The sequence below is a fragment of the Macaca mulatta genome, chromosome 1 (genome assembly GCF_049350105.2).
Source record: "Macaca mulatta isolate MMU2019108-1 chromosome 1, T2T-MMU8v2.0, whole genome shotgun sequence".
In the NCBI taxonomy this organism is placed as follows: domain Eukaryota; kingdom Metazoa; phylum Chordata; class Mammalia; order Primates; family Cercopithecidae; genus Macaca; species Macaca mulatta.
In genome coordinates this window covers 125,731,385-125,758,507 of record NC_133406.1, presented here as the reverse complement: position 1 = coordinate 125,758,507, position 27,123 = coordinate 125,731,385, and the positions used below count along the sequence as shown (strand labels likewise).

The 27,123-nt window shown below is 43.1% G+C and overlaps 1 protein-coding gene across 4 annotated transcripts in view; it reads right to left on the bottom strand.

The window, feature by feature from the left end:
- Positions 1-12,431, bottom strand: part of TRIM33 (tripartite motif containing 33) — a 121,985-nt gene extending 109,554 nt beyond the window's left edge. For all 4 annotated transcript variants that reach the window (XM_001099267.5, XM_015148754.3, XM_015148762.3 and 1 more), the window contains exon 1: positions 11,757-12,431. In XM_001099267.5, coding sequence (XP_001099267.4) covers positions 11,757-12,282 — 526 coding nt within the window. In that variant the 5' untranslated portion in view covers positions 12,283-12,431. The remainder of the gene's footprint in view (positions 1-11,756) is intronic.
- Positions 12,432-27,123: the final 14,692 nt, after the last annotated feature.

The following is a 27,123-nucleotide window of genomic DNA, read 5'->3' as shown; positions in this document are numbered from 1 at the left end:
TGGCCCGGCCAACATGGTGAAACCTCGTCTCTACTAAAAATGCAAAAAAATTAGCCAGGCGCAGTGGCACGAGCCTGTAGTTCCAGCTACTCAGGAGGCTGAGGCACGAGAATCACTTGACCCAGGGAGGCAGAGGGTGCAGTGAGCCGTCCAGTCTGGGTGACAGAATGAGACTCCATCTCAAAAAAAAAAGAAAAGAAAGAAATGTACAATGTAATTAATAAATTGGATAAAAGCGTTAGAGATAAGGACAAGGAGATCTTTCAGAATGTCAGCTGAGCAAGAAAACAAAGGGAAGGAAACTATAAAAGATGGGGAGAATATGAACCTAGGAGAGCCAACATCAAACAGTAATTGTTCAAAAAGAGCGGGAGGTGGGGAAGGACCTTTTGAAAAAAATGTAAAGTTATCTTACTATAAATGAAGATTACAAGACTAAATGAAAAAGCACAATGAATTTTTAGAAACTTTTAGAAAAAAAAAAATCAATAGAAGCACATCACTGTATTTCAAAACAATGATGAATAGATGAAGAGATCCAAGACATAAAAAGATCTCAAGAAGAGGTAAATAAACAAACGAAACCCAACCAGGGTTGTACAAACGAGCAAAATTACAGTAGCATCAGCAACACTGATTTAAGACACTGAAAGATATGCCTTAAAAGTTCTGAGGAAAAAAGTTTTAACCCAGAATTTCATATCCAGCCAAGCGATCATTTAAGAAGAGAGTAGAATAAAGAAAACTTCAAAAATGCAAAGGCTCAGAAACTATACTCTTAGTGACTCTTCTTTAGAATGTACAAACAAGGGAGTAAACAAAGAATGGGGAAGACATGGGAGCCCAGGGCCTGTGTAATGTATTAATTAGATCAAGACTCATCTTCATAAAACTGACTTGAACGACTACAACCTCAGTTATTAGGGTGCATAAGCAAAGAATAGTGAAATTTAAAAAAAAAAAAAAAATCTGACCAACAGCATGGAAATGAAGAAATCTGTCACTGCCTGGGTTCGGGGTAAGAAAAAAAATTTTCTCCTGAGAATTTCCCCTTTTTTTCCCCCCACACCCACACTGTGTGTAATTCTAAGAATTTCTAAATACAGCCAGCCTATAAGGTAAACACTAAATCAACATCTGACAATACTAAGATACGGTAAACTAAAAGTCTGCTTCAGTAATTTCTGTGTTGATGGCACCTGACAGAAGCAAATGCAAAACACCCTTTGGAGGCTTGTTCCCTAAAACCAGTCTGGCAGATTTCATAAGGCCCTGGTGAACAGGCTCACTGCCTAAAACTATAAAATACAGGAGGACACCACCCACAACAAACAAGAGAAGGCAGAAGAAAGTAGTAAAATAAGACATCAAGAACATCAGATGATGGAATTATCAAATATAAATATGAAATCAGTATACTTGAGACATTTAAAAAATAGGTCGGGCACAGTGGCTCACACCTGTAATCCCAGCACTTTGGGAGGCCCAGGCAGGCAGGTCACTTGAGCTCAGAAGTTCAAGACCAGCCTGGCCAACATGGTGAAACCCTGTCTCTACTAAAAATACAAAAATGAGCCAGGCGTGGTGGCGTGCACCTGTAATCCCAGCTACTTGGGAGGCTGAAGCAGGAGAACTGCTTGAACCTGGGAGTCAGAGATTACAGTAAGCCAAGATCACACCATTGCACTACAGCCTGGGCAACAAAGTGAGACTCCGTCTCAAAATATACACTCGAAAACATGCATGGAAGACTTAAGCAAATGCAGAGGCATACCATGTTTATAAATAGGCAGACACCATAAAGACATTTTCTCCCAAATTGATTTACATATTCAAAGCAATTCCAACAAAAACACTGACAGGTTTTTTTGGTTTGTTTTTCTGTTCTTTTTTAAAGAGATGGTGGCATCTCTCTGTGTTGCCCAGGCTGGAGTACAGGTGCTATTCCCAAGTGCAATCATAGCACATTATAGCTTCAAACTCTAGGCTCAAGTCATCCTCCTGCCTCAGCCTCCTGAGTAGTTGGCACTATAGGCAGGTACCACCACACACTGCTTAAGAGGTTTTTAAAATGAACTTTCACAAGATAATACATTTTAGTATAAGAGTGAGCAAAAGGTGAATGGCCAAGGTTTGTCTTGGAAAAAGAAATTTTTTAATTAAAAAAAAAAAAAAAGGAGCTAAGGGTCAAGACCAGTTGAGATAATCTTGAAGATGACCAAGGTATATGTAGAGAGGGCAGTGAAATTACCTTAATGAACAAAACTTACTGCTTATTATAAAGCTACTAAGAATAGCAGAAAAAAAAAAAAAAGGAGAAAAAACTACATTAATATAAAAACATGAAAAAACAGCTCTCTAAAAAGTAAAAGTGTATCCGTTATCTATTGCTATGTAACAAATTACCTCAAAAACTAATAACTTAAAACAACAATAATTCTCACAGCTTTATTGAAACAAGAATTTGGGAGGGACTTGGCAGGCAGTTCTGGCTTAGTGCCTCTAAGAAGGTTGCAGTCAAGATGTCAGCCAGGACTGCAGTCATCTGAAAGCTTGATTAGGATAGAGAATCTACCTCAAAAGCGGCTTTCACATGGCTGGCAAGTTGGTGCCGGGTTTTTGCAGAAGACCTCGATTTTTCTCCATATGGCCTCTTTAAAGGACTACTAGAGTATCTTTCACAGAATGGCAGCTGTTTTTCACCCAGAATGAGGGATCCAAAGAGCAAGGAAAAAGTTGTATATATGCCTTTAATGACCTGGCCTCAGAAGTCACTATTAATTCTAATATATTCTCTTGGTCACGGAGACCAGCCTTGAGCAACTGGACAGCAACCATAGAATGATGTGAGTAATAGGAGAAAAGGAACAAGGGGCCATCTTAGAGGTTGGCTACCACACCAAGCCGTAGGCTCAGAATACATCTTCAACCTAAATCATCAACAAAGGATCAGTATACAGAATTTGTCAAGAATTCTTGTAAATCAAAACAGAGAATGTAAGCAATCTAAAGAAAAACATAAAACACATGGACAAATAATTCACAAAAGGAACATAAATAGCAAATAATAAGCATTCAAATGTACTCGTTAGTACCATACGGTGCATGCCATTTACTCATCACTGGGGAATAGGCTTTAAATATTTTTCTAAAAATGGTATATTTATGTTCATCCATCCTTGTTCTTTTTCCCACTTCCCCTTGAGTCCAATGGCAAGGGATAGAGGTGCAATTTGTGGCCAGAGACAAGAGGTTAATTTAACTATCATCCTGAGCGCAATCTCTGAAGTTGGCTTAGACAGCCATAAACATGAAAAAAAAAAATCAGTAAATCTATAGTGAGCTATTTTTAAAAGTTTAACTTCGGTTAATAAGTACTTTCTTCATTTTTACATTTTATTGACGGGAAGCTTTTTCTGAACTGTTACGGGTACTCCAAAATGCAAAACTACAAATGTATAAATCTGCCACCTATTATTTTATGATCTGACATTCTTCCCACTAGCCCAAAGACTCTGAGACATTATCATGTTCTTAATGTCCGTTAACAGAGCAGGGCTTAAACTTTCTGGTCTCAGGACCTCTTTTATAGTCTTAGTTATTGAGGAACACAAAGAGCTTTTGTTTAGATGGGGTATGACCATCAAATATGTTTTAAATGTATTTTAATTCATTACAAAATGAATTAAAAATGAATCTTAAATTTTAAAATGTTAAAATGATGTTTATTTTATTACTAGTTTTGTTTGTTTTCTGAGACAGTCTCACTCTGTCACCCAGACTGGAGTGCAATGGCATGATCACAGCTCACTGTAGCCTCAACCTCCTGGACTCAAGCGATCCTCCCACCTCATCGTCCTGAGTAGCTGGAACCACAGGCGCACACCACCACACTCGGATAAATATTTTATTTTTTGTGGAGTCAAGAGTCTCACTATATTGCCCAAGCTGGTCTTGAACTCCTGGGCTCAAGTGATCCTCCCACCTCAGCCTTCAAAAGTGCTGGGATTATAGGCATGAGCCACCATGTCCAGCACAACAGGTTTAAACAACATTTTTAAAAATCAGAAATAACTGTATTTCCTAAAACAAAAAAATTAATAAAGAGTGTCATTGTGCTAAATTTTAAAGATCTCTTTAACATGTGGTTTAATAGAATATGGCTGGATATATGCTTCTGCATTTAATGTTTTGATACGTTGTTTCTTTGAAGAATATAAAGAAAATCTGGCCTCAGACAGCTAAGTATCTAAGAAACGGGAAAAGCAGATTTTAATAGCCTTTTCAGATCACTGTGTGGATATTTTTATTTGATACAACACAAAAACTTAAGAAGTATATTTATTTTTTAAACATCAGTTGCAATGTGGCATCTCAAACTTTAACAATAAACTTTACTACTCTCTTGCATTAAAATCTATTTACTGGCCAGGCACGGTGGCTCATGCCTGTAATACCAACACTTTGGGAGGCTGAGGTGGGCAGATCAACTGAGGTCAGGAGTTCAAGAACAGCCTGGTCAACATGGCGAAACCCCATCTCTACTAAAAATACAAAAATTAGCTGGGCGTGGTGGCGTGTGCCTGTAATCCCAGCTACTTGGGAGGCTGAGGTAGGAGAACTGCTTGAACCCAGGAGCCCAGGAGGTGGAGGTCGCAGGGAGCCAAGATTGTGCCACTGCACTCCAGCTTGGGCAACAAAGCAAGACTCCATTTCAAATAATAAAATAAAATACAATCTATTTATTATTGCTCTGTTTTGCACTTAACATCATGCATTGGTCATTTAGAATATATTGCAATAAGCTACGCAGATCTTTGAAATGTTGACATTACACAGTATCAAAAAAATGCACGTTTATTAATATCACCACCAATCTCTTCAGGAAAAGTCTTTAAATACTGAGAAACTGACCAGCTCATGGCAGCAAACACCAATTTTCCAAAACTTCTAATTTTAATTTAAAATCTCGATTTTTATCACTGGCAACATATGTCAGCTCTTTTCCTGGAAATGACAGGCTCAATTCATTCACTTTTGAGAAAATGGCTGCCAAATACCCACGCCTAAAAACCATAGTTTGTCAATCATTATTTCAAGTAAAAATAGTTTTCTATGAAAAAAAAGCAAATTCAGCTTGGAACTCAAAAAACTACACAAGTACTTTTCTTGCACTTTCGTAAGCAGCAGAAGCATTTTAGGCACATTTCCCATTTCATCACACAGAGTTTTAAAGATCAAAATTTAATATAGTAATTGTTACTGTTTCATAAAGGATATTAAGTGACAATGAATAGGTTTATTTTTGTTTTTTCTCTAAGTGTGTGAAAGTAAATATGCAATGACTTTTAGTATGGCTTGGAGCCACTTTCCTTTTTTTTTTTTTTTTTTTTTTAAAAAGACAGGGTCTCATGCCATTGCCCAGGCTGGAGTACAATGGCACAATCATGGCTCGCTGCAGCCTCGACACTCCCTGACTCAGGCGATTCTCCCACTTCAGCCTCCTGAGTAGCTGCGACTACAGGCATGCACTACCACGCCTGTTTAATTTTTTTTGTATTTTTTGTAGAGACAGGGTTTCCTCATGTTGCCCAGACTAGTCTCCTACTCCTGGACTCAATCAATGCACCCACCTTGGCCTCCCAAATGGAGTCACTCACCATCTTAATTCATGCAAAGGTGACGGCAGTTTTATCCATCATTGCTTTTGCACCGTTAATATAAATGTCAGCAGAGTGAATAAGGTAAATATTAAATTAGTGTAATTATGAAAATAGTTTTAAACTTGTGCACCTCTAAAAGGGTCTCAGTGACATGGTCACTACCTTAACCCCCACCCTAGCATTCTGTGGACCACACTTTGAGAATCACTGCTTTAAGGTATTCTCATTTAGGACCCACTGAGAGCAGTATCTATGAGAAAAGTAAAAGTAATTAAAGTCCCCTAACTAGGGCTATTGATGTACAAATACCAGACATTATAAAGACTTAGGATTTAGGACATTAGTTTATAAGTTTTTACAAGTCCTAGGTAACTAGAAAGATTCGGAACTCAAATGATTTATCATGCATGCCGTACACATCAGTAGACGTCAGAAAAGCCTTTAAAACCACAATTTACCCCCCTGCCTCTTCTTTCTGTTTACTGTGAGATACAGTCACAAAGGCAATGGGGGGACAAATGAAAAATTACCGAAATCACACTACTGCAATTTATTGGGGGCTTCCCATGTAAGCTCCCAATAAATGCACCTTGCAACACATTAACTCTCTTAATTCTCACAAAAACTCTATGACATATATATAATTATTACTCCTGGTTTACAGATGTTAAGTGACTCATCCATGGTCATTCCAGTACTAAATGGCACAGCTCAAAAATGAATTCAGGTAGTTTGACCACAATGCTAGACAGAAGTTGTTAGGAAGTATTTCAGCAATCTCGGACACATCTTTAATGACTAGTTGTTGGTGTAATACCACATGATCATTCAAACACTCAAGCTTGTTTCTGTTGAAGAGGACAGTCAGAAAAAGTAGAGCCTAAAAAGTGCCCAAACCAGTTAAGTCACACTGAGGCTAGAACTGTCATATAGTATACACACTCCAGGGACAACAAATTCCAAGGGCTCAAACAGAAGACTCCTCAGAGTGGCTCAGCATGGTCTGTGATAAACAGAAACACTATGAGGAAGTGCTTTTCACACTACACTCAAGAGGTTTTCCCTCCCACTTACAAGACTGTTGCCATCTCGGACTTTGCATAGTAAGTTTTTTTGTTTTGTTTTGTTTTGTTTTTGAGATGGAGTCTCACTCTGTCACCCAGGCTGGAGTGCAGTGGCATGATCTCAGCTCACTGCAACCTACGCCTCCCAGATTCAAGGGATTCTCCTGCCTCAGCCTCCCAAGTAGCTGGGATTACAGGCGCCCGCCACCATGCACGGCTAATTTTTGTACTTTCTGTAGAGACAAGGTTTCGCCATATTGGTCAGGCTGGTCTCGAACTCATAACCTCAAGCGATCTGCCCGCTTCGGCTTCCCAAAGTGCTGGGATCACAGGCATGAGCCACTGTGCCCAGCCCATAGTAAGTTGAAGAATTCAGTAACAGAATGATTTTTCCATGGTGATTCCTCTATTACTCCCCACAAACTATAAGGACATTAAACGTACATACATACAGAATGTTAGCATAAAAGACAATAGAATCATAGAACCTAACAGGATAGGAACTCAGCCTCTTCACAGTGCAAAAGACCTGGAGAGACTTCCTAGGTTCCTTGTCCAAGGGTTACATAGCTAATTAATAGCAGAACCCAGGCCAGGCGGTGCCCTCACGCCTACAATCCCAGCACTTTGGGAGGCCAAGACGGGCGGATCACTGGAGGTCAGGAGTTCGAGGCCAGCCTGGCCTACATGGCAAGATCCTGTCTCTACTAAAAATACAAAAGAATAGGTGGGCATGGTGGCAGGCACCTATAATGTCAGCTACTGGGGAGGCTGAGGCAGGAGAATCACTTGAACCCAGGAGGCGGAGGTTGCAGTGAGCCAAAATCGTGCCACTGTACTCCAGCCTGGGCGACTAGAGCAAAACTCTGTCTCGGAAAAAAAAAAAAAAAAAATAGCAGAACCCAATGCAACTTAATACCAATTCATTTCTTCAGCTGTATCATTGTGCCATCTCACAGGTAGCCTCATCTCCTTCAAGAGTTCATCTGAGAGTTTGTTCAGATGCATCAATATGATTCCTATTTTAAAAAAATTTTTTTAGAGACAAGGTCTTGCTATGTTACACAGGCTGATCTTGAACTCTTGGCCTCAAGTGATCCTCCTGCCTCAGCCTCCTGAGTAGCAAATCTGTATTTTTATTGATAAAGTATAAAATTATATATATCCACTAATGATAGCTATTCTGCCTCAACCTGAAAAAGCACCCCCAAAACAATCACAAAAGTACTCTAAAAAGCTCACTATTGAGATTAAATATTAACTAATTTATCTACTTTGATTATGCAAATACTCCAACGGTAAACAGATCATACTTTCTCCTCAAAATATTTAAATCCATCTTCCTCAAAGTGTGGTGGTACCAAAAGCATCAAAATCACAGGGCACCTGTTAAAAATGCAGGCACATGGAGTCATCACCAAATCAACTAAACCAGTCTCTGAAGAAACTCCCAAGTTAGCATTTTAATAAGCTCTCGTGATTCTTATTTACTCAAAACTTATTGAACAGTCTACAATATCCTAGTGCAAAATGAGATGGGTAAGTAAACAAAAATAAACATTTTGGATTTTAGCTGTGCTACAAAGAAAAAAAGATGATGTATGAGAGAGCGACCTGGAGGACTACTTAATATGAGAAGTCAAACTCCGAGGAGACATTTGAAGTGAGGAGCCCTTCACTCAACACAGTGGTTCTCAAACTTAAGCGTGAATCAGAATCACCTGGAGAGCTTGTTAAATGAGACTACTGGTCAGGAGGTCTGGAATGGGGCCCAAGAATCTGTATTCCTAACAAGGTCACAGATGATGCTGATGCTGCTGGTCCAGGAACCACACTCTGAGAACTGTTGATCTAGAGAGAGCAGCCAGACAGTGTGAATAAATGTATTAAGAGAAACAGGAAAAACACCAGTTAGGAAGGAGGGCATTATACTCATCTTTGTTTCAAAATCACTGGAAAAGACGGTGAATTAAAACCACTAGCTATGATCTCCAGACCAGAGAAGATGATATCTGAGGTTGATCAGTAATACCCTATATTGTTGAATCATTTCTCAGTTACAAAGCGTTTTCGCATTTATTATTTGCCTTAGTGAGATATAAGTAAACGACTATTAGCTACATTTTAGAAGTAAACTGAAGGACAAAAACAGTATGAATTTCCTTTAGCGTAAAACAGTTAAGGAGCTGAACTATGTCCCCAACAACCAATCTAGTGTTCTTTCCAGCACAGCTTGATCTTTTTAAAGAGCAAAGCAGAATGGTATATAGGAGGTTAATACTGACAAATTACTTTCCAGACTATCTAAAAACACAGTGGATGGCTGGGCACGGTGGCTCATGCCTATAATCCCAGGACTTTGGGAGGCTGAGACAGGCAGATCATTTGAAGCCAGGAGTTCAAGACCAGTCTGGCCAATATGGCAAAACCCCGTCTCTACTAAAAACACAAAAATTAGCCAGGCATGGTGGTGTGCGCCTGTAATCTCAGCTACTAGGGTGGCTGAGGCACAAGAATCACTTGAATCTGGGAGGCAGAGGCTGCAGTGAGCCGAGATCGAGCCACTGCACTGCAGCCTGAGCAACCGAGCGAGACTGTCTCAAAAAAAATTTTTTTTAAATAAAAAACATGGTGTATTCCAGACTCAATTTGTTTTAGATATTCGTTGACAGCAGTATCACTTAAGATTGACAGTATTTGGTTAGTCCCTTCCACTTACTCCTCCTTCTTCAAAAAGAAAGGATAAAGAAATGAAGAGGGGATTTACATATTATTCTCTCTCCTTCATAAATTTCAGATAGCCAATTTCATAACCTCAGTCCCTCAGCCACATCAGTCAAACATAATCTGCATCTCTGGGTTCCCTCTAAATCTCTTACCTAACCCAGGTTCCCACAGGAACACTGAATCCTATGGGTCTTACTATGCTCATGGGTGCACAGACCATGAGCAGTTATTCTCTAAACACCCATAAACAATTAGTAGCTTCTCCAACAACCAAAGCCTTATTCTTAACATTCTTACCTACATGTCCCAATAATGCTAGAAACCCAAAACAACCCAAACTGAAAACATTTTATCCTCCCTCCACCCCAGGCCTCACCCTCATCCCAGCCTGCTTCAGCGTCTGAATACGTATTAATAGCATTGCCATTCACCAAACAAAAAATGTGGAATTCTACATGTTTGTCTCCCTCACACTAATTTCAATACAATCCCCCCGTCCCTCCATTCCCATAGCCACTTACTAATAGTTACTACTATTAATACACTAGCTACCATTTCATTAGTAACTACCACGTATATAAAATTACACATTATATCTTACTTCATTCTCTCAATAACCCTATGAGGTTATGTACTTTTTTCCCCCGTTTCACAAATGAGAAAACTGAAGCTAAGAAAAGGTCATCTGCCCAAGTGTAGGAGATGGCAAAGGAAATTTCCAAACCCTACCGTTCCCCCAAACCAAAATGCTTCATTCTGTAATACCTGATGTCATTTCTTTACTACCCATTCCAAATGTTAATTTCTTACCTAGATTACTGCCAGGATTCTCCTAACTGGTCTCCCTGTCTCCAGCCTTGCCTTCCCTCATCCCTCAAGTGCCCTAAGTGATCCTTTTGGATCAGAAATCTGATCCATTTATCCTCTTGATATAAAAACCCTCCAAGAACATCCTTTAGTCCACAATGTCCAGGATACACTCTACAGGATGAATTCCAAGCCCTTTAGTACAGCTCCACAATTCCTTACCTACAGTTCCGAAATTCAAAAGCTTTGAAATTTTATTTTTTTTTTCCTTAGTTTGCAACAGAACCCACTGTGAGTGCTGGGAGGTTATTTATTGTCTATCCCATTAGTGTGACATTCATGTGTTTCAATGCAGAAACATTAACGTGTTTGATACAGTTAATTCAGACCCTGATAAAAGTCTCACATAAGAGACCTTGCCAGAAAAAAGAAAAATCCCAAAATATTCTAAAGTTCAAAACACACCTGGATTCCAAGAGTTTAAGAGACTTTGAAACCTTTATCTATTCAGCCCATCAATCCAATCCAATTTCCACCAATCACCTTACACATTCTTTAGTTCCAGGGATGTAGAAGGGTGCCCTGTGCCCTGAATACCCTCCAACACAGTGAGATACTCATTCAAGAAACCTGTTCATGGATTTCCTTTCCTGTGAAGTTTCCCTGACCTTTCCTCTATTGTGCCACAACCATTGTACTGAATACCCTCCTCCACTGCTGCAAGTTATATAGGTTTCCCCTGTTAGACTGTTGAAGTCTTCATTGAGTACTTTATTCAATCCTAGCACAGTGCCCCAACACTAGGGGCTCATTAACGTCCAATGAGCTAAAACAAATTCATGCCTAGCTTTCCCTAACTCTCAATTTCCTTCAAAGTTCATTTCTCCTTCATCCCCAAACCTTAGGATTTTCCCTAACTATGCAGTCCACTTTCCGAGTTTCTCCTTCCCAATGTCATCTTACAATTTTCTGTCAGGCGCCTTCTCTGTACCCCAAGCCCTCCAACATATTTTATCCACCTCCATTTAATCTATAGTGCTCCTCTCTCCTATCTGCGAACAGGCCAAGTCCCCTCCCTCCAAAGCAATCCATCTTCACTGCCCTTACCTTTTACCTACTCCCTCAACATCTCGCTGGCCCAGGCCCTTCCAGCCAAAACGCTTCTCACAACGTGTTTCCCAAATTCCCCTTCCCTCACTGTACAGGTCTGCCAGCTCCAGAACCAGCGCTCGGCCGGGTTCCGCACATCACAAACCTCGCAGCCAGCGTCCCCTCCCCCAGCCTCTCGCAGCCGACACCCCTCCCTTCATGCTCCCCTTATCTCTTGCGGTCCAGCTTCTCTGGAAAGTGTCCCAGGGGCGAGTCTTTCACCTGAGAGACCCCTCGGGATCGCGCCTGTCCGAGCAACCCCAGGCCCCAGCACCTCCGTCCCCAGCTCCTCTAGGGTTGCGCAAATCCTGTGCGGCCCAGATGCCAGACAGGGCCTCCGGCTCACCTTGCTGGATGTCGCCGTTGCTGCCCCCCGGGATGGGCACGCTGAGCTGGCGCTCCGGCTCCGGCAGGCAGCGCAGGCAGAAGGAGTGAAGACAGGGCAGCAGCTTGGGCTCCGCCTCACGCCGGCTCTGCAAGCTCTGCTGACACACGGCGCAGGTGTCCAGGAGCGAGGCTGGCGGTCCAGGAGGCGGCCCCGCCGAGGGACCCGGAGCGGGAGCCGAGGCTGGAGCTGGAGCCGGTGTCGATACCGCGCCCCCGGGAACTGCAGGGCCCACTGAGGCCGCAGGGGATGAAGCAGCCTGGGCAGAGCCCGAGGAGGCCGCGGCCACCCCCCCGTCGTCGGGCCCGGCCGCGCCGCCCTCAGCGCCGGCCCTGCCGCCTTCCTCCTCCTCCTCCTCCACCAGCACCGCGGTGAGAGGCGGCTCCGCCTCCTGCGCCGCGGGCCCGGCGGCCCCAGCAGTTACCGGCGCGCTGCCGCTGCCCCCGCCGCCGCTCTCAGCCTCGCCGCCGCCTTTGTTTTCCGCCATGTTTTCCTCTTTGAACCCGCCGGACCGCCCCGCGCCGCCCGCCGCCCGCGTCGCCGCCGCCGCCCCCAGCCCCAGCCGCAGCCGCAGCAAGAGCGGCAGCCGAGAGCGAGCGAGAGAGCGAACCAACGAGAGCGCGCGCGCACGCGGCTCCCCCGCCCTCGCGTCGCGCGTTTGAAGGAGGGCGGTTGCGGCACGCGCACGTACGCACGGACGTTCTCCCGAGGGAGGCGGGAACTGGGTGCGCGGGCGCGGAGCGGTCCGGTACCCTCGAAGCCAGTTCCTTGCGTCAGTGCCGCAGCTCTTTAACTGGAAAGGAGCTTTTAAAGCCAGAGGCGGTTGACGCTGGGTTGCCTGTGGCTGGAGTTGGTTATGAATTCCGACACAGCTGTGGTGCGTACGGAAGGGTGGAAGCCGGACCGGTTCCGGTCCTTGCAAGCGTGTCCCGGGCGTCTTCGCGGAAGCTTCACCGGCCGCGCCACTCGATCGCCGGGGCCTCCTGGGTGTCTGCTGTGCGTAGACCAGCCGCGTTCCTTTGGGTGGCTGTGGAGCACTAAAGCGGGACTTTGTTTTTCTGTTTGTTTTTGGGTTTTTTGTTTGTTTGTTTGTTTTTGTACTGAGGATCTACCAGAAATAGGCTGAAAAGACCGAGTGAGGAAGAAACTCTTTAACAGCTATTTTTGGCATCTTGAGGTGATTCTCAGGAGTTGCTACGTATCAGAATCAACGGAGGAGTTTTTCAAAGCAGAGATGCCAGGGCCAGTCCCCAGACCTGAATCAGGAAGTGAGGGAGAGAGCGGACGGAGGGGGAGAAGTCCATTCAGCTGATTCTAATGTATGTCAGTTTGGAGAGCCACGGATTGTAACCAGTACTGCGTCCTTCTGAGGTCCCATTTTAAGTGTCCTGGTTTGAGCTGGATGACAAATGCCCTTACAACAATGGTAGTAGAAGCTTTCAGGCCGGGCATGGTGGCTCAAGCCTGTAATCCCAGCACTTCGGGAGGCCGAGGAGGGCAGATCACTTGAGGTCAGGAGTTCGTGGCCAGCCTGGCCAATACGGTGAAACCCCGTCTCTACTAAAAATATAAAAATTAGCCGGGTGTGGTTGTGGGCGCCTGTAATCCGAGATACTCAGGAGGCTGAGGCAGGAGAATTGCTTGAACCCGGCTGGAGGCGGAGGCTGCAGTGAGCCGAGATTGCGCCGCTGCACTCCAGCCAGGCGACAGAGCGAAACTCCGTCTCAAAAAAAAGTAAATAAAAGCTTTCAGAAATTTGCCGTTTTATTTGGGGAAAAAAAGGTATTTGGAGGATTTTATGTAGTGCAACAACTGTTTCAATGTTAAGATCATGAAATGCTGTCCTGTTAGTGTTCCCAAGAAGGGCGCTTAAACCACGTGAAAACTTTTTTTTTTTTTTTTTGAGACCTTGTTTATCGCCCTGGCTGGAGTGCAGTGGCGTGATCACATTTCACTGCAGCCTCGACCTCCCAGGCTCAAGCCGTCCCCCTCCCAAGTACCTGGGACCGTAGATGCACGCCACCACGCCTTAGCTGATCTTTTTTTTTTTGCCCCCCCTTGCCTTGAAGAGGCTGGGGTCTCACTATGTTGCCCAGGCTGAAGCTCCTGGGCCCGAGCGATTGGCCCTCCTCAGCCGCTGAAAGTGCTGGAATTACAGGCACGAGCCACTGCGCCCGGCCTCCTGAAAACCTTTTAAAATTTATTCAAAAACATTTCCTGACCTCTTTATTGTCATAGTGTTTTAGACATACACTGGGATTACAAAACAGAGGCGCTCCCTGCATTCAAGGGATTTACAATCTAATAGAGAAAGATTGAGAACAGATATATGCCAGGGAGTGGTAAGTGCTGTGAAGAAAAGAGTAAGTGGGGTAGAAAGGATTAGAGGTGACTGAAGAAGGCCCCTATTGATCGGATGAAGGAACCTGTCTTGCAGAAAAGCAGGTAGCAGAACACATAGCAAGTGCAAAGGGCCTGAGAGAAACTGATTCTTGGCTTGTTAGAGGAGGATTCAGTGTGGCTGGAGTAGCTTGAACAAGGGAGAGAATAGCAGGACATGAGATAAGAGAGTTATTAAGGGAGCCAGGTCATGTACAGAAATGGTCTTAATTTTTTTTTTTTTTTTTTTACTTTTGTACCCTTTAAAAGAATTTTGTAAAGCTGTTTTGTTGCCTCAAAACATTGTAAGTTGACTAAATTTTTTCAGAAGTTTAAATAGTTGCAGAGTGTAATTTGTGACATTTTGTAATACTGACATTTTAAAATTATTTTAAATAGGAAAGTAAACACTAAAGTGGCTTAATACTATCCACTTTTTAAAGTATACTAAAAGGTATTTTTTTAAACATGAAAAAGTGTTGGGAATGTTTTAATGAGATGGCTGGGAGTCTTCCCCCTTACCCTAATTAGTTTGAGTAGGCATGAATGCATATAACATTGCTAGAATGAGATAAGGTCCTGTATCAACTCCATTTTTCATTGTCACAGACTTAACTCTTGCATTAAAAACTATATATGTATATATGTGTGTAGTTACACACTCACATATATGACAGATTAATTCCCTTAAAACTACACTTTTATGTACCCCTTGGAAAATTTTCCTTCACTGAAGTACCCCAGGAGTACTCATACCCTAGCCTTAGGACCACTGAGTCAGATAGGAAGACTTGGTTGGGTTTTGAGCAAAGACTCAAAGCAGAATTGTGGAAAGAGTCACTGTGGCTGCTTCTTAGAGGAATCACATATAAAGGGTCAGTGGAATAAGGAAGACCAGTTAGAGGGGCTAATAGGGTAATAACTCGGTTGGTTGGACCAGGTTGGAATCTGTAAAGGTGGTGAAAAATATGGCGTATAAACCATAAACACTTCTTTTCAAATTCACTTCAAAAAAATAAGTTAATGGACTGAATTTCTCAACCCAAAGTTTTGCTTCCATGAGTTTTGTTAACCTTTTGATGCCTGCTACTGTTTGCCTTTATTAAAATCTAGAATAAAAATGTTGTTTTTGAAAACTGTATAATTTGTATAGGAAGGAAACAGCCCTGTGAAGTTCACTGTGTGCTCTGAGAAGGCGGTGCCTGGAGTATAACTCATGAAATAGGATCATTGAAACAGACCCAGCTACATCCTTGATTTTCTGTGGGAGCCCAGAAATCTTGCAGGAGAAACTATGAAATAAGTCCACAGATGAGGCTGAGATATGATAATACACAAACCTGTCTAATAGACTACATAGCATGGGGTTCAGTATGCCCTGGGACAAAATGCTTGGTTTGAATCTGGTTCCATCACCTACTAGCTATGTGATTTAGGGAAACTTACTTAGCTTGCCTCAGTTCCCTCAGTCATGAAAGGGTGTTTGCTACTGGTAGGACCTACCTCAAGGTTGTCTCACAAACAATATTTGTAAAACGTTAATAACAGCACCCAGCACATGGTGAACATGGATGTTAAAGTAGACCCAGAGTTCCCTGAAGGAAACAGAACTGGCAGGAGAAACCCATGCCACTGAGAGAAAATTTCAAGAAGAGGAATCATGCTGTGACCCGAACTGAGCAGCAGGTATAGGTAGAGGCTGTGTCCAGCCATTTTCCTGACCTAGGCTACTATCCCTTGTTCCTCTGGTCTGAGCAGAAAAACACAGTTCTGAAATAACGGAAAGAGCTCTTAGTAGGTTCATAGCAGTTCTGCTATAAAGAAAACTCCTCTAAGTTGCTGGTAAACAATAGTGGAAGGAGTTTTCCAGTTGTCCAGGAAAGAGAAAGGGCGTTGGAGGTGAGTGACCCAGGTAGGTAAACAATGGTGAGAACATGGTGTGTCCATCAGCTGGGCACAGGAGGTTAGCAAAAGCAAGGCAGTAGCCGAAGAGTAGCTTGAAGATTTGCAAAGGCTGCTCTGCACCTTCTGGACCGAGTAGCCATGCTGAACAGCAGGAACAGAAGAGTACATGAGAACCAGCAGAAGGATGCTGAGCTGCAGCTGAAATCTGGGATGTTTCTGTAAATGTACAATACTTGCACTCACCAATGGATGAGGCCAGAGGACCTAAAGGTGACATTTTATCTTTTATTTATTTATTTATTTATTTTTTTTTTTTTTTTTTTTTTGAGACGGAGTCTCGCTGTGTCTCCCAGGCTGGAGTGCAGTGGCGTGATCTCGGCTCACTGCAAGCTCCGCCTCCCGGGTTCACGCCATTCTCCCGCCTCAGCCTCCCAAGTAGCTGAGACTACAGGCGCCCGCCACCACGCCCGGCTAGTTTTTTGTATTTTTAGTAGAGACGGGGTTTCACTGTGTTAGCCAGGATAGTCTCGATCTCCTGACCTCGTGATCCACCCGCCTCGGCCTCCCAAAGTGCTGGGATTACAGGCTTGAGCCACCGCGCCCGGCCTTTATCTTTTAAAGTTCACTTCTCAGCTGGGTGTGGTGTCTTACACCTGTAATACCAGCACTTTGGAGGAAAACAGGAGGATCACTGGAGGCCAGTAGTTCAAGACCAGCCTGGGCAACATAGCAAGACCCCCATCTCTACAAAAAAATGTATTAATACAAATTTTTAAAATAATGTAAAGTTTACTTATCATCATTCCATGGTGTACCAAGTACAGTTTGACTTCTAGGTACTCTGTTGTCTGAATGAGTTTGAGAACTATTAGTACCAAGAAAAGCAGGACAGATAGCAGAGTTCTGAGTCTAATTACTATCTATTGGCTTTTCTGTGTCTCTAAGGCCTTTCAGGGGCACATTGTAATTCTAGTAATAAACACCACATTTGAACAGCAGTTTACAGTTGACAAAATGCTTTCACACACATTATCTCTTAATTTTTGCAACCAGTAAAATATAGCTCAATAAATAGACTTCCTTATGTGAATGTACCGTAATGTATTATCTGTCTATTCATAGGCAATAAGGTTGTTTTAAATTTTTTACTATTATAAACAATACTGTGATAAGCATTGTGATGCATAATTATTTGCATATCTATAATTATTTCTTCTGAATATTCCTAAAAGTAGAATTGCTTATTCAAAGAATATGCCCACTGTAAAAGTTTTTAATATGTAAATTTAAAGTATTCCATATGGATTATGAAATTATTTTCATATATTTTGCTACTATAAATTAAAAAGTGAAATTAACATGCAATTTTTTTCCTTTTTTTTTTTTTTCCTAAAGATCCCTATTTCCATGACAAGGCACTGTGGCTCATGCCTGTAATCCCGGTATTTTGGGAGGCCAAGGCTAGAGGGTTACTTGAGACCAGGAGGTTGCAACCAGCCTGGGCAATGTAACAAGACCCCCATCTCTACAAAAAATGTTTTAAAAATTAGACAGGTGTGGTGTCATATCTGTAGTCCTAGCTACTTGGGAGGTTGAGGTAGGAGGATCCCTTGAGCCCAAGAGTTTGAGCCTGCAGTGAGCTGTGATCGTGCTACTGTACTCCAACCTGAGTGACAGACTGAGACCTGTCTCTAATAAAATAAAAGTCTATTTCCTCACATCCCATTCATCCCTCAGTCTACTCTGGCCTGGCTTCCACTGCCATCACTTTACCAAAACAGCTTTTACTAAGGCCACTAATTACTCCCATAATTGTATATCCAGTGAACATTTTTTTTTCAGGGACGAATTTCGCCCTGTCGCCCAGGCTGGAGTGCAGTGGCGCCATCTTGGCTAACTGCAACCTCTGTCTCCTGGGTTCAAGTGATTCTCCTGCCTCAGCCTCCTGAGTAGCTCCTCACATCCCATTCATCCCTCAGTCTACTCTGGCCTGGCTTCCACTGCCATCACTTTACCAAAACAGCTTTTGCTAAGGCCACTAATTACTCCCATAATTGTATATCCAGTGAACATTTTTTTGTTGTTTTTTTCAGGGACGAATTTCGCCCTGTCGCCCAGGCTGGAGTGCAGTGGCGCCATCTTGGCTAACTGCAACCTCTGTCTCCTGGGTTCAAGTGATTCTCCTGCCTCAGCCTCCTGAGTAGCTGGGATTACAGGTGCATGCCACCATGCCCGGCTAATTTTTGTATGTTTAGTAGAGACGGGGTTTTGCCATTTTGGCCAGGCTGGTCTCAAACTCCTGATCTCAGGTGATCCGCCTGCCTAGGCCTCCCAAAGTGCTGGGATTACAGATGTGAGCCACCGTGCCTGGCCTCCAGTGAACATATTTTATCCCTAACCTTACTTGTGTGCTTGGGAGATTTAACACTGTTGGCCGCTCCCCTTTCTGGAATCACTTCCTTGGTTCTCATGACACCACTGTCTTCTGGTTTTCCTCCTGCCCCTTGTACTGCTATTTCTCTTTTACACACTGTCAGTGTCACCAAGACCACACTTAGGTTCCATGGTTTTCTGGAAGAACTCACGGGACTCAGAAAATCTGCTGTGCTTATGTTTATTAAAAGTATGAGGATACGGGGCTGGGCGCGGTGGCTCATGCCTGTAATCCCAGCATTTTGGGAGGCCAAGGAGGGCGGATCACGAGGTTAGGATATTGAGACCATCCTGGCTAACACGGTGAAACCTCGTCTCTACTAAAAATACAAAAAAAAATTAGCCGGGTGTGGTGGCCGGCACATGTAGTCCCAGCTACTCGGGAGGCTGAGGCAGGAGAATGGCGTGAACCCGGGAGGCGGAGGTTGCAGTGAGCGGAGACCATGCCACTGCACTCCAGTGTGGGCAACAGAGCAAGACTGTGTCTCAAAAAAAAAAAGTATGAAGATACGGATTAAAATCAACAAAGGGAAAAAGCACATGAAGGAAAATCCAGGAGAAAACAAACTCAAATGTCCCTTCCCATTAGAGCTCTATGAGCATTAATTCTCATTAATTAGAAGTGTGACTACACAAGTGAAGTGTTGCCAGCCAGGGAAACTTACCTAAGCCATAGTGTTCAGAGTTTTTGTATTGGGGGTCAGTCACATATGCGTGCAACACCCGCATGATTCACCTCAACTACTCAAACTCCATGCCCTCAGAGGTCAAACTGATACAGTGTGGCCCAAGGCCTCAGGCATACAAAAATACTCATTAGACAGAGTATTCCAAGGACTTGGAAGTTACTTCCCAGGAGTTAGTCAAAGGCAATTCTAAAGACAAGCCTTTCTTTGGAATGTGCAAGGTTTGAGCAATCCAGTTAACCCTTTCCTGAGCACAGACTTACTACCTGTTGGGCTTTCTCAAATCTCAACTTTAGATTCCCTTCTCTTAATCAATTTTCTTTCACTGGGCAAACTCATCCATGCTACAGGTTCATTTTCCATCTATGCAGTGATAACTCCTGAGAGTATATCTTCAGCCCAGGGCTGTTCTTTGAGGTCCAGGCCCATCTTGACAACTGCCTATTTAATGTTTCCATGTGGATGTCTTAAAGGCATCTCAAACTCAGCATGTCCAAGGCTCAGTAATCTTCCCCCAAACCTCCTGATCTTCTTCCACATTCCCTATCTCAGTGGCTGGTATTACATTCTCTTAGTAGCACTAGAAATAAAGATATTTAGAAAATATATCAATTGGGCCGGGTGCGGTGGCTCATGCCAGTAATCCTAGCACTTTGGGAGGCCGAGGTGGGTGGATCACCTGAGGTCAGGAGTTTGAGACCAGCCTGGCCAACATGGCAAAACCCCATCTCTACTAAAAATACAAAAATTAGGCATGGTGGCACGTGCCTGTAATCCCAGCTACGCGGGAAGCTGAGCCAGGAGAATTACTTGAACCTAGGAGGCAGAGGTTGCAGTGAGCCAAGATCATGCCACTGCACACCAGCATGGGCAACAGAGTGAGATTCTGTCTCAGGAAAAAAAAAAAAAAAAAATCAACTGGCTTTTTGGATATAGGATGGCAGATTGGATGTAGGATGGGTCATCTTTGAAACCTACAACTTCTGACCCCTTGTATCTAATCTATTACCCAGTCCTGTCAATTTGACTTCCGAAATATTTGTCCAGATCCCTCCATTTGTCTCCATTTCCACTGTCACCACCACATGTCAACTTAACACCCTCAAAATATCACCCCCTTATCTCTGAGTGCACTGTGACTCCCCTGCAATCCATTGTGAAACTGCAATGAGAATAATCTTTTCAAAAAGGAACTGATCCCTCCTCCCCTAACCGCCATCCCCATGTCTTCCCATTGCTCTTAGAACGAAGAACAAAATCCTTAAGGGTTTATGACTTTATCATCTTACCCGGACTGCCTCTTCAACCACACCATGCCCTACTGTCCATTTGCTTTCTACATTCTAGATACACTGGCCTTCAGTTTCTTCACTGTGCTGTGCTCCCTCTTCCCTCAGGCCTTTTGCACATACTGTCCTCTAGCTGGAATGATCATTTCTCCACCCCTTCCCCCTCCCCACCACCCACTTTACAGAATTAATGCCTACTCAAACTTTGAGTCTCAGTTCAAGTAGTACTTCTTCAAAAAAGCTCCTGTCTAAATCAGTTTTCTTTGTTAGATGTTTTCATAGATCCCCGTTTGTCTCCTTCAGAGCTATTTGTGAGAAGCAGTATAGTTTAGTGGTTAAGAACAGGGGCCAGACTATCTGAGTTTAAATTCCAGCTCTGTTACCCACTGGCTTCAAGACCTTGGAAAACTTAACCTCTTTCTGCCTCAGTTTCATCATCTATAAGTGTGTATAATAGTTATCAACTATATTCATGTTATATATAATAAGTTGTTTAATGATTAAATTAATACATGGGAAGTATTGAGAACAAGGCCTTACACATAGAAGCACATGTTTTCTTTTATTGTTAATGTCTAGATTTGTAATAATGCATTCATAAGTGTTATTTTCTGATTTATAGTTGTCTCTCTCATTAAACTCCATGAAAGCAGAGATGATATCTATTTTTACTGCAAATAAAATTCACAGTGCTGGGCACATAGGTGCTTATTAAATATTCAAAAAATTAATACGGTGGCTCAAGCCTGTAATCCCAGCACTTTGGGAGGCCGAGACGGGCGGATCACGAGGTCAGGAGATCGAGACCATCCTGGCTAACACGGTAAAACCCCATCTCTACTAAAAAATACAAAAAACTAGCCGGGTGAGGTGGCGGGCGCCTGTAGTCCCAGCTACTCGGGAGGCTGAGGCAGGAGAATGGCATAAACCCGGGAGGCGGAGCTTGCAGTGAGCTGAGATCCAGCCACTGCACTCCAGCCTGGGCGACAGAGCGAGACTCTGTCTCCAAAAAAAAAAAAAAAATTAATTAATTAATGATTCTTTTTTTTTAGATGGGGTCTTACTCTATTGCCCAGGCTGGAGTGCAGTGGTGAGATCACAGCTCACTACAGCCTTGACCTCCCCAGGCTCAGGTGATCCTCCCACCTCAGCCTCCCGAGTAGCTGGGACTACAGGTACACTCTGCTATGTCCAACTAGTTTTTTGTATTTTTTGTAGAGACGAGGTCTTCCTATGTTGCCCAGGCTGGTCTCGAGTTCCTGGGCTCAAGTGATCTGCCTACCTCAGCCTCACAAAGTGCTGGGATTACAGGCATGAGTCACTGTGCCAAGCCACAATTAAGACTCTTTAAAGTGGATAAAAGAGTTTGCACATATTAAATGTTTTCTGATACTCATTGTGCAAGTCCTCTGAAGAAAGTTTATTTTGTTTAAAAGACAAGAGAGATTTGACCATGTTTCTGCTTAAGAAAAAGAACCAATAATGATACAGAGTTTGAAAATAAAGAAAGGAAAGCAGACTCCCTAGGAATCTGGGAGAAAATAGGGTGTAGAACACAGATGAGTAGATTAGCTTTGGACAAGAGGAAGAATATCACTGCCTCCCAATGAAGGGAAAGAAGACAGAAGGGCACTGTAGTGATGCAGAGAATTCTGTGGCTTGGCAGATGAGGAGGAGAAGAGGAGGAAGAGGCTGTACAGCCTCTGTGATAGATGCAAGGCTGTATGCTAGGAGAGGGGACACCAATAGGGTTAGCTTGGCAGTGAGAATTATCTTAGCTGCAAGAAACAAAATTCATGGGAGGAACAATTATTGAGAAGGCAATCAACATTATCTGCTACGACTGATAAATATTTAAAATAGCACTGAGTTCTTCCTCTTTCCCTTCCCCAACAATTCAGTCCTGAAGCAATAACGTAGGATCAAAAATGTAGGTATCAGGGCCTGGGGTGGAGGGTCACTGTGATCCAGAGTGGAGAGTCAGAGACTCAGCAGGGCATCCCTGGGGAGAGAGGGGTCAGCCTAGGACAGGGTGCCTAAGTGTACGTGGGGTGAGGAGAAGGGCATGGGGGAGTCCATCACAGGGTTTTGGAGCATAAGCAGGGTGAGGAGGGCATCCGAGCAGGGGCTATAACCTGGCAGAGGCAGTCAAAGCCAGAGCAGAGTAAAGGCATGGGGTCAACATGAGGTGGGGGCAGAAGCACTCCAGCATGAGACATCAAAGCACAGGGTGAGGAATGTGGCCCAGACAGGGGGATAGCCTGGCCCTGAGTATCAGCACCCAAGAGGGCATCTTTGTGGGAGGGAGGCCAGTGCAGGGTGTTGGAGCCAGAACAGGGTAAGGAAGATGCCCAGTGGAACAGCTTTTCATGGGTAAGGAACCAGCCCAGATAGCCCAAGAAGGTCAACTAGGGCATTAGTGCAGGGATGTGACCCTTCATTACACATCAAAATCCCAGTACAATGAGAAGGACATCCACAAAGGGACAGATGTGGTAGCAACAAGGAGGGATTGTTTACATACAGGCAGATTGACCAAATAAGCAAACGATTTAAAAAATGTATTCTCCCGGCCAGGCGTGGTGGCTCATACCTGGAATCCCAGCACTTTGGGAGGCTGAGGTGGGTGGATCACCTGAGGTCAGGAGTTCAAGACCAGCCTGGCCAACATGGTGAAAACCCATCTCTACTAAAAATACAAAAAATTAGCCAGGCATGGTGGCGGGTGCCTGTAATCCTAGCTACTTGGGAGGCTGAGGCAGGAGAATCACTTGAACCTGGGAGGCAGAGGTTGCAGTGAGCTGAGATCAAGCCGTTGTGCTCCAGCCTGGGCAATGAGAGCAAGACTCTGTCTCAAAAAAAAAAAAAAGAAAGAAAGAAAAAGAAAAGAAAAAAATTCTTCTTAAGTACAAATGTAGAAAGAGAAAATTAGAGTGAACCTCAAGATCAGAAGCAGTGGCTCATGCCTGTAATCTCAGCACTTTGGGAGGCCAAAGCGAGCAGATCAACTGAGGTCAGGAGTGCTAGACTAGCCTGGCCAACATGGCAAAACCCTGTCTCTACTAAAAATACAAAAAGTAGCCGGACATGGTGATGGGTGCCTGTAATCCCAGCTACTCAGGAGTCTGAGACAGGAGAATCGCTTGAACCCGGGAGGCGGAGATTGCAGTTAGCCGAGGTTGTGCCACCGCACTCCAGTCTGGGCAACAGAGTGAGACTCCACCTCAGAAAAAAAAAAAAAAAGAATGAACCTTGTAGTGCTGGATTGGAATTGTGGTATCTCTGTGTCCTTATGCCTATCAATATACACATACATAGTTATAGAAATAATATAGATGTAAATGTATGTATGTGTATGTTTGTATGTACGTAAATACATATATTCCTTAGGCTTGTCCACTGAGAGGCTTAGAGGCAACAATATCCCAATAGCAACAAATACACCTAGTACCCAGATCTTGGCTTTTAAATATTATCCTCCTTTAAAAAGAACTCTTTGCTGAAATAACTGATTCCAAGTCTGGAGTAAGGAAAATGCAAGATGAGCCTGGGATATCTTGTTGTTGCAGAAAGTAAGGTGGTCCTTATAGAATGATAACAAGTTAAGAGGTCAGAGAAGTCAGCTTGAATGGACTCCCATCAGCCAAACCTGGAATAATTTGAGTATCAAAATAAATGGTGATTCTAATGGATTGTAACCCAGTGAATAAAATAGGAAACAATGAGTCCAAACCGATAAAAATAAATGAATAATTTGAAAGTAATGGGATTCCGGCCATGATACCCCCAAAATATAGCACCTTAGCATTTGAGAAAACAGCAAAAGCAGGTAGGTCACTCTTGCTTCTTCCTTCTCCCCTGAAGCAGCTCATAAGAACCTCATTTGAGTGGTGCTCTCCCTATTCCTGGAAAAAAGGAACATCCTTATCTCTGAAAACACAGGGACACAGAAAAGAATCTGAGCAAAACAGGCCTCAGTAACTTCTCTCCAGTTTATTGTCATTAGGTCATACTTTTTCAGTCCAATCATACTTCTCCATGACTATCCACTTCACCACACCTAGCAAGAAGGTTCTATAACAATAAAACATTTTGTAGAGTGTGTGTGTTTCTCTCTCTCTTTTTTAGAGTTGGGGTGTCGCTCTGTAGCCCAGGCTGGAATGCAGTGGCATGATCATAGCTCACTGCAGCCTCAAATTCCTGGACTCAAGTGATTCTCCCGCCTTATCCTCCCCGGTAGTAGCTGGGACTACAGGCATGCGCCGCCATACTTGGCTAATTTTTTTTTCTTTTTTTTTCAAGAGATGGTGGCTGGGGGCAATCTTGCTTTGTTGTCCAGCCTGGTCTCGAACTCCTGCCCTTAAGCAATCCTCCCACCTCGACCGACCTCCCAAAGTGCTGGGATTATAGGCATGAACCACCGTAGCCAGCCGAGTGTTTCTCTCTTGATTAGCAAAAACTGCCTCATCCTTTGGTCTAGTTAGTCACTAGAGAGGAGGTGGATCAGTTGGCTTAGGAGGCTCAATCTTATAGGATAAAGGGGACCAAGACCCTAGTTTCTGCTCACCCAGATCTGAAGTTAAGGAGACTTTATCTTATCTTTAAGTCCCAGTGGCAAAGGAGGACTGAAGAGACACCAGTTTTAGTTATCTCTGCATTTAGAAGAGGACTCTGTTGCCCTTTGGGCTGAGTAAGTCCCAGCCCCACCCCCTATAACTAGGATTCTTGGACATTCAGAGGAGAGGAGGGTAAACCACAAGTGGGAAAAATGACTTCTGATTAGGGTATGTGGAAGGCTTAAACTATAATAGAGAAAGTTAACAGCTGTAACTGATCACATTTGTTCCTTGAGTTTGTAGATCATGCTGGTTACACTAGTATAGAAAGAACTCTAAAAAGTCAAGAAGAAAAATTGCATTCAATATAAAATGGACAAAGAGTATGACTAACAAATACAGAAGAATAAAAATAAATGACCATTAAATATATTTAGAATGTTTAAAATGCACTAGTAATAAAAAAACTATACAAATAAAATGAGCTGTCATGTGTCACAGATCAGATGATCAAAGAAGATAACATTATTTATTGTTGTAGAAGATGTGAGAAAACATGTAGCTTCATATTCTATAAGAGGGACAACAAATTGGCATTATGCATACAAAATTAATTGTGTCTTTGTTTAATTTAAGAAAATAAATGGGCTGGGCGCAGTAGCTCATGCCTGTAATCCCAGCATTTTGGGAGGCAGAGGAGGGCAGATTACTTGAGGTCAGAAGTTCGAGACCAGTCTGGCAAACATGGTGAAACCCTGTCTCTACCAAAAAATACAAAAATAAGGAAATAATTGGGCAAATTCTCAAAGATGAAAACTATTGTTATAGTATTGTTAAGTAATGTATATGATTCATGTATACAGTGGATTAATGACGCCTTCCACATTTATGGGAGTTCTAAGATTGCCTGTTTAATGCCTATATTGTTAGCAGGTCATTCACTGCCCCCAACACCCTCTCCCACCCCCAACTATGCCTCAGTTGCAGGAAATTTGGTTAGCTATTCTTTTTTTTTTTTTTTTTTTTTTGAGATGAAGTCTCACTCTGTTGCCCAGGCTGGAGTGCAGTGGTGCAATCTCGGCTGACTGCAACTTTGCCCCCTAGGTTCAAGCAATTCTCCTGCCTCAGCATCTCTAGTAGCTGGGATTACAGGCATGTTGCTACCATGCCCAGCTAATTTTTGTATTTTCAGTAGAGACAGGATTTCGCCATGTTGGTCAGGCTGGTCTCAAACTCCTGACCTCAAGTGATCCGCCTGCCTTGGCCTCCCAAAGTGCTGGGATTACAGGCATAAGCCACCGTGCCCGACCTCGGTTAACTATTCTTAACAAATACAAAAGAAAGTACTATCAAAGTTGAATGGGAAGAAGGAAAGCAAAGAGAGGAATTGAGATTTCTCAGTCTACAGAAATTTTGACTTTTTTTTTTTATGGCTATAAGGATTGCCCAAGCAGAAGAATTCCTCCTGATCCTCTGTAATGCACAAGAGGCATCCTGTGCGTTCCAGGTGAAATGCAAATATGATTTATTCATTTTGGGAGAATAGACTATTGAACCACTTCAAGTCATAATTTAAAACAAAACAAAATTTTTTTTAGAGATGAGGGTGTCACTATGTTGACCAGGCTGTTCTTGAACTCCTGGCCTACGAGTGATTCTCCCCCTTGGCCTCCCAAAGTGCTGGGATTATAGGTGTGAGCCACTACACCCAGCTTTTCAGATCGTAAGTAACAGCTCTACCTAGACCAGTTCATCTGCCCTTGTTCTTTATATGAAGGAAAACCATATAATGTATTATCTAAACCAAAACAGTTGAGAATGAAAGGGGATGCTATTAATAATTACACAGAGATTGTCCTAGGAAAACCAGGGCATGCAGTCATTTATGTATACCATGTTTTTAACACGCTCGAGGGAGAAAAACAGGTCTAATTGACATCAATATTAGTAGTTATAAATTGAAGCATCAATCAGATAGATAACTATCCAGCTAGAGAGATAGATGTTGATCAATTTGTATAAGATTAGAGACACATCACACAATAATTTTAATAGATATCCATTGTCCAGTAAATATAGT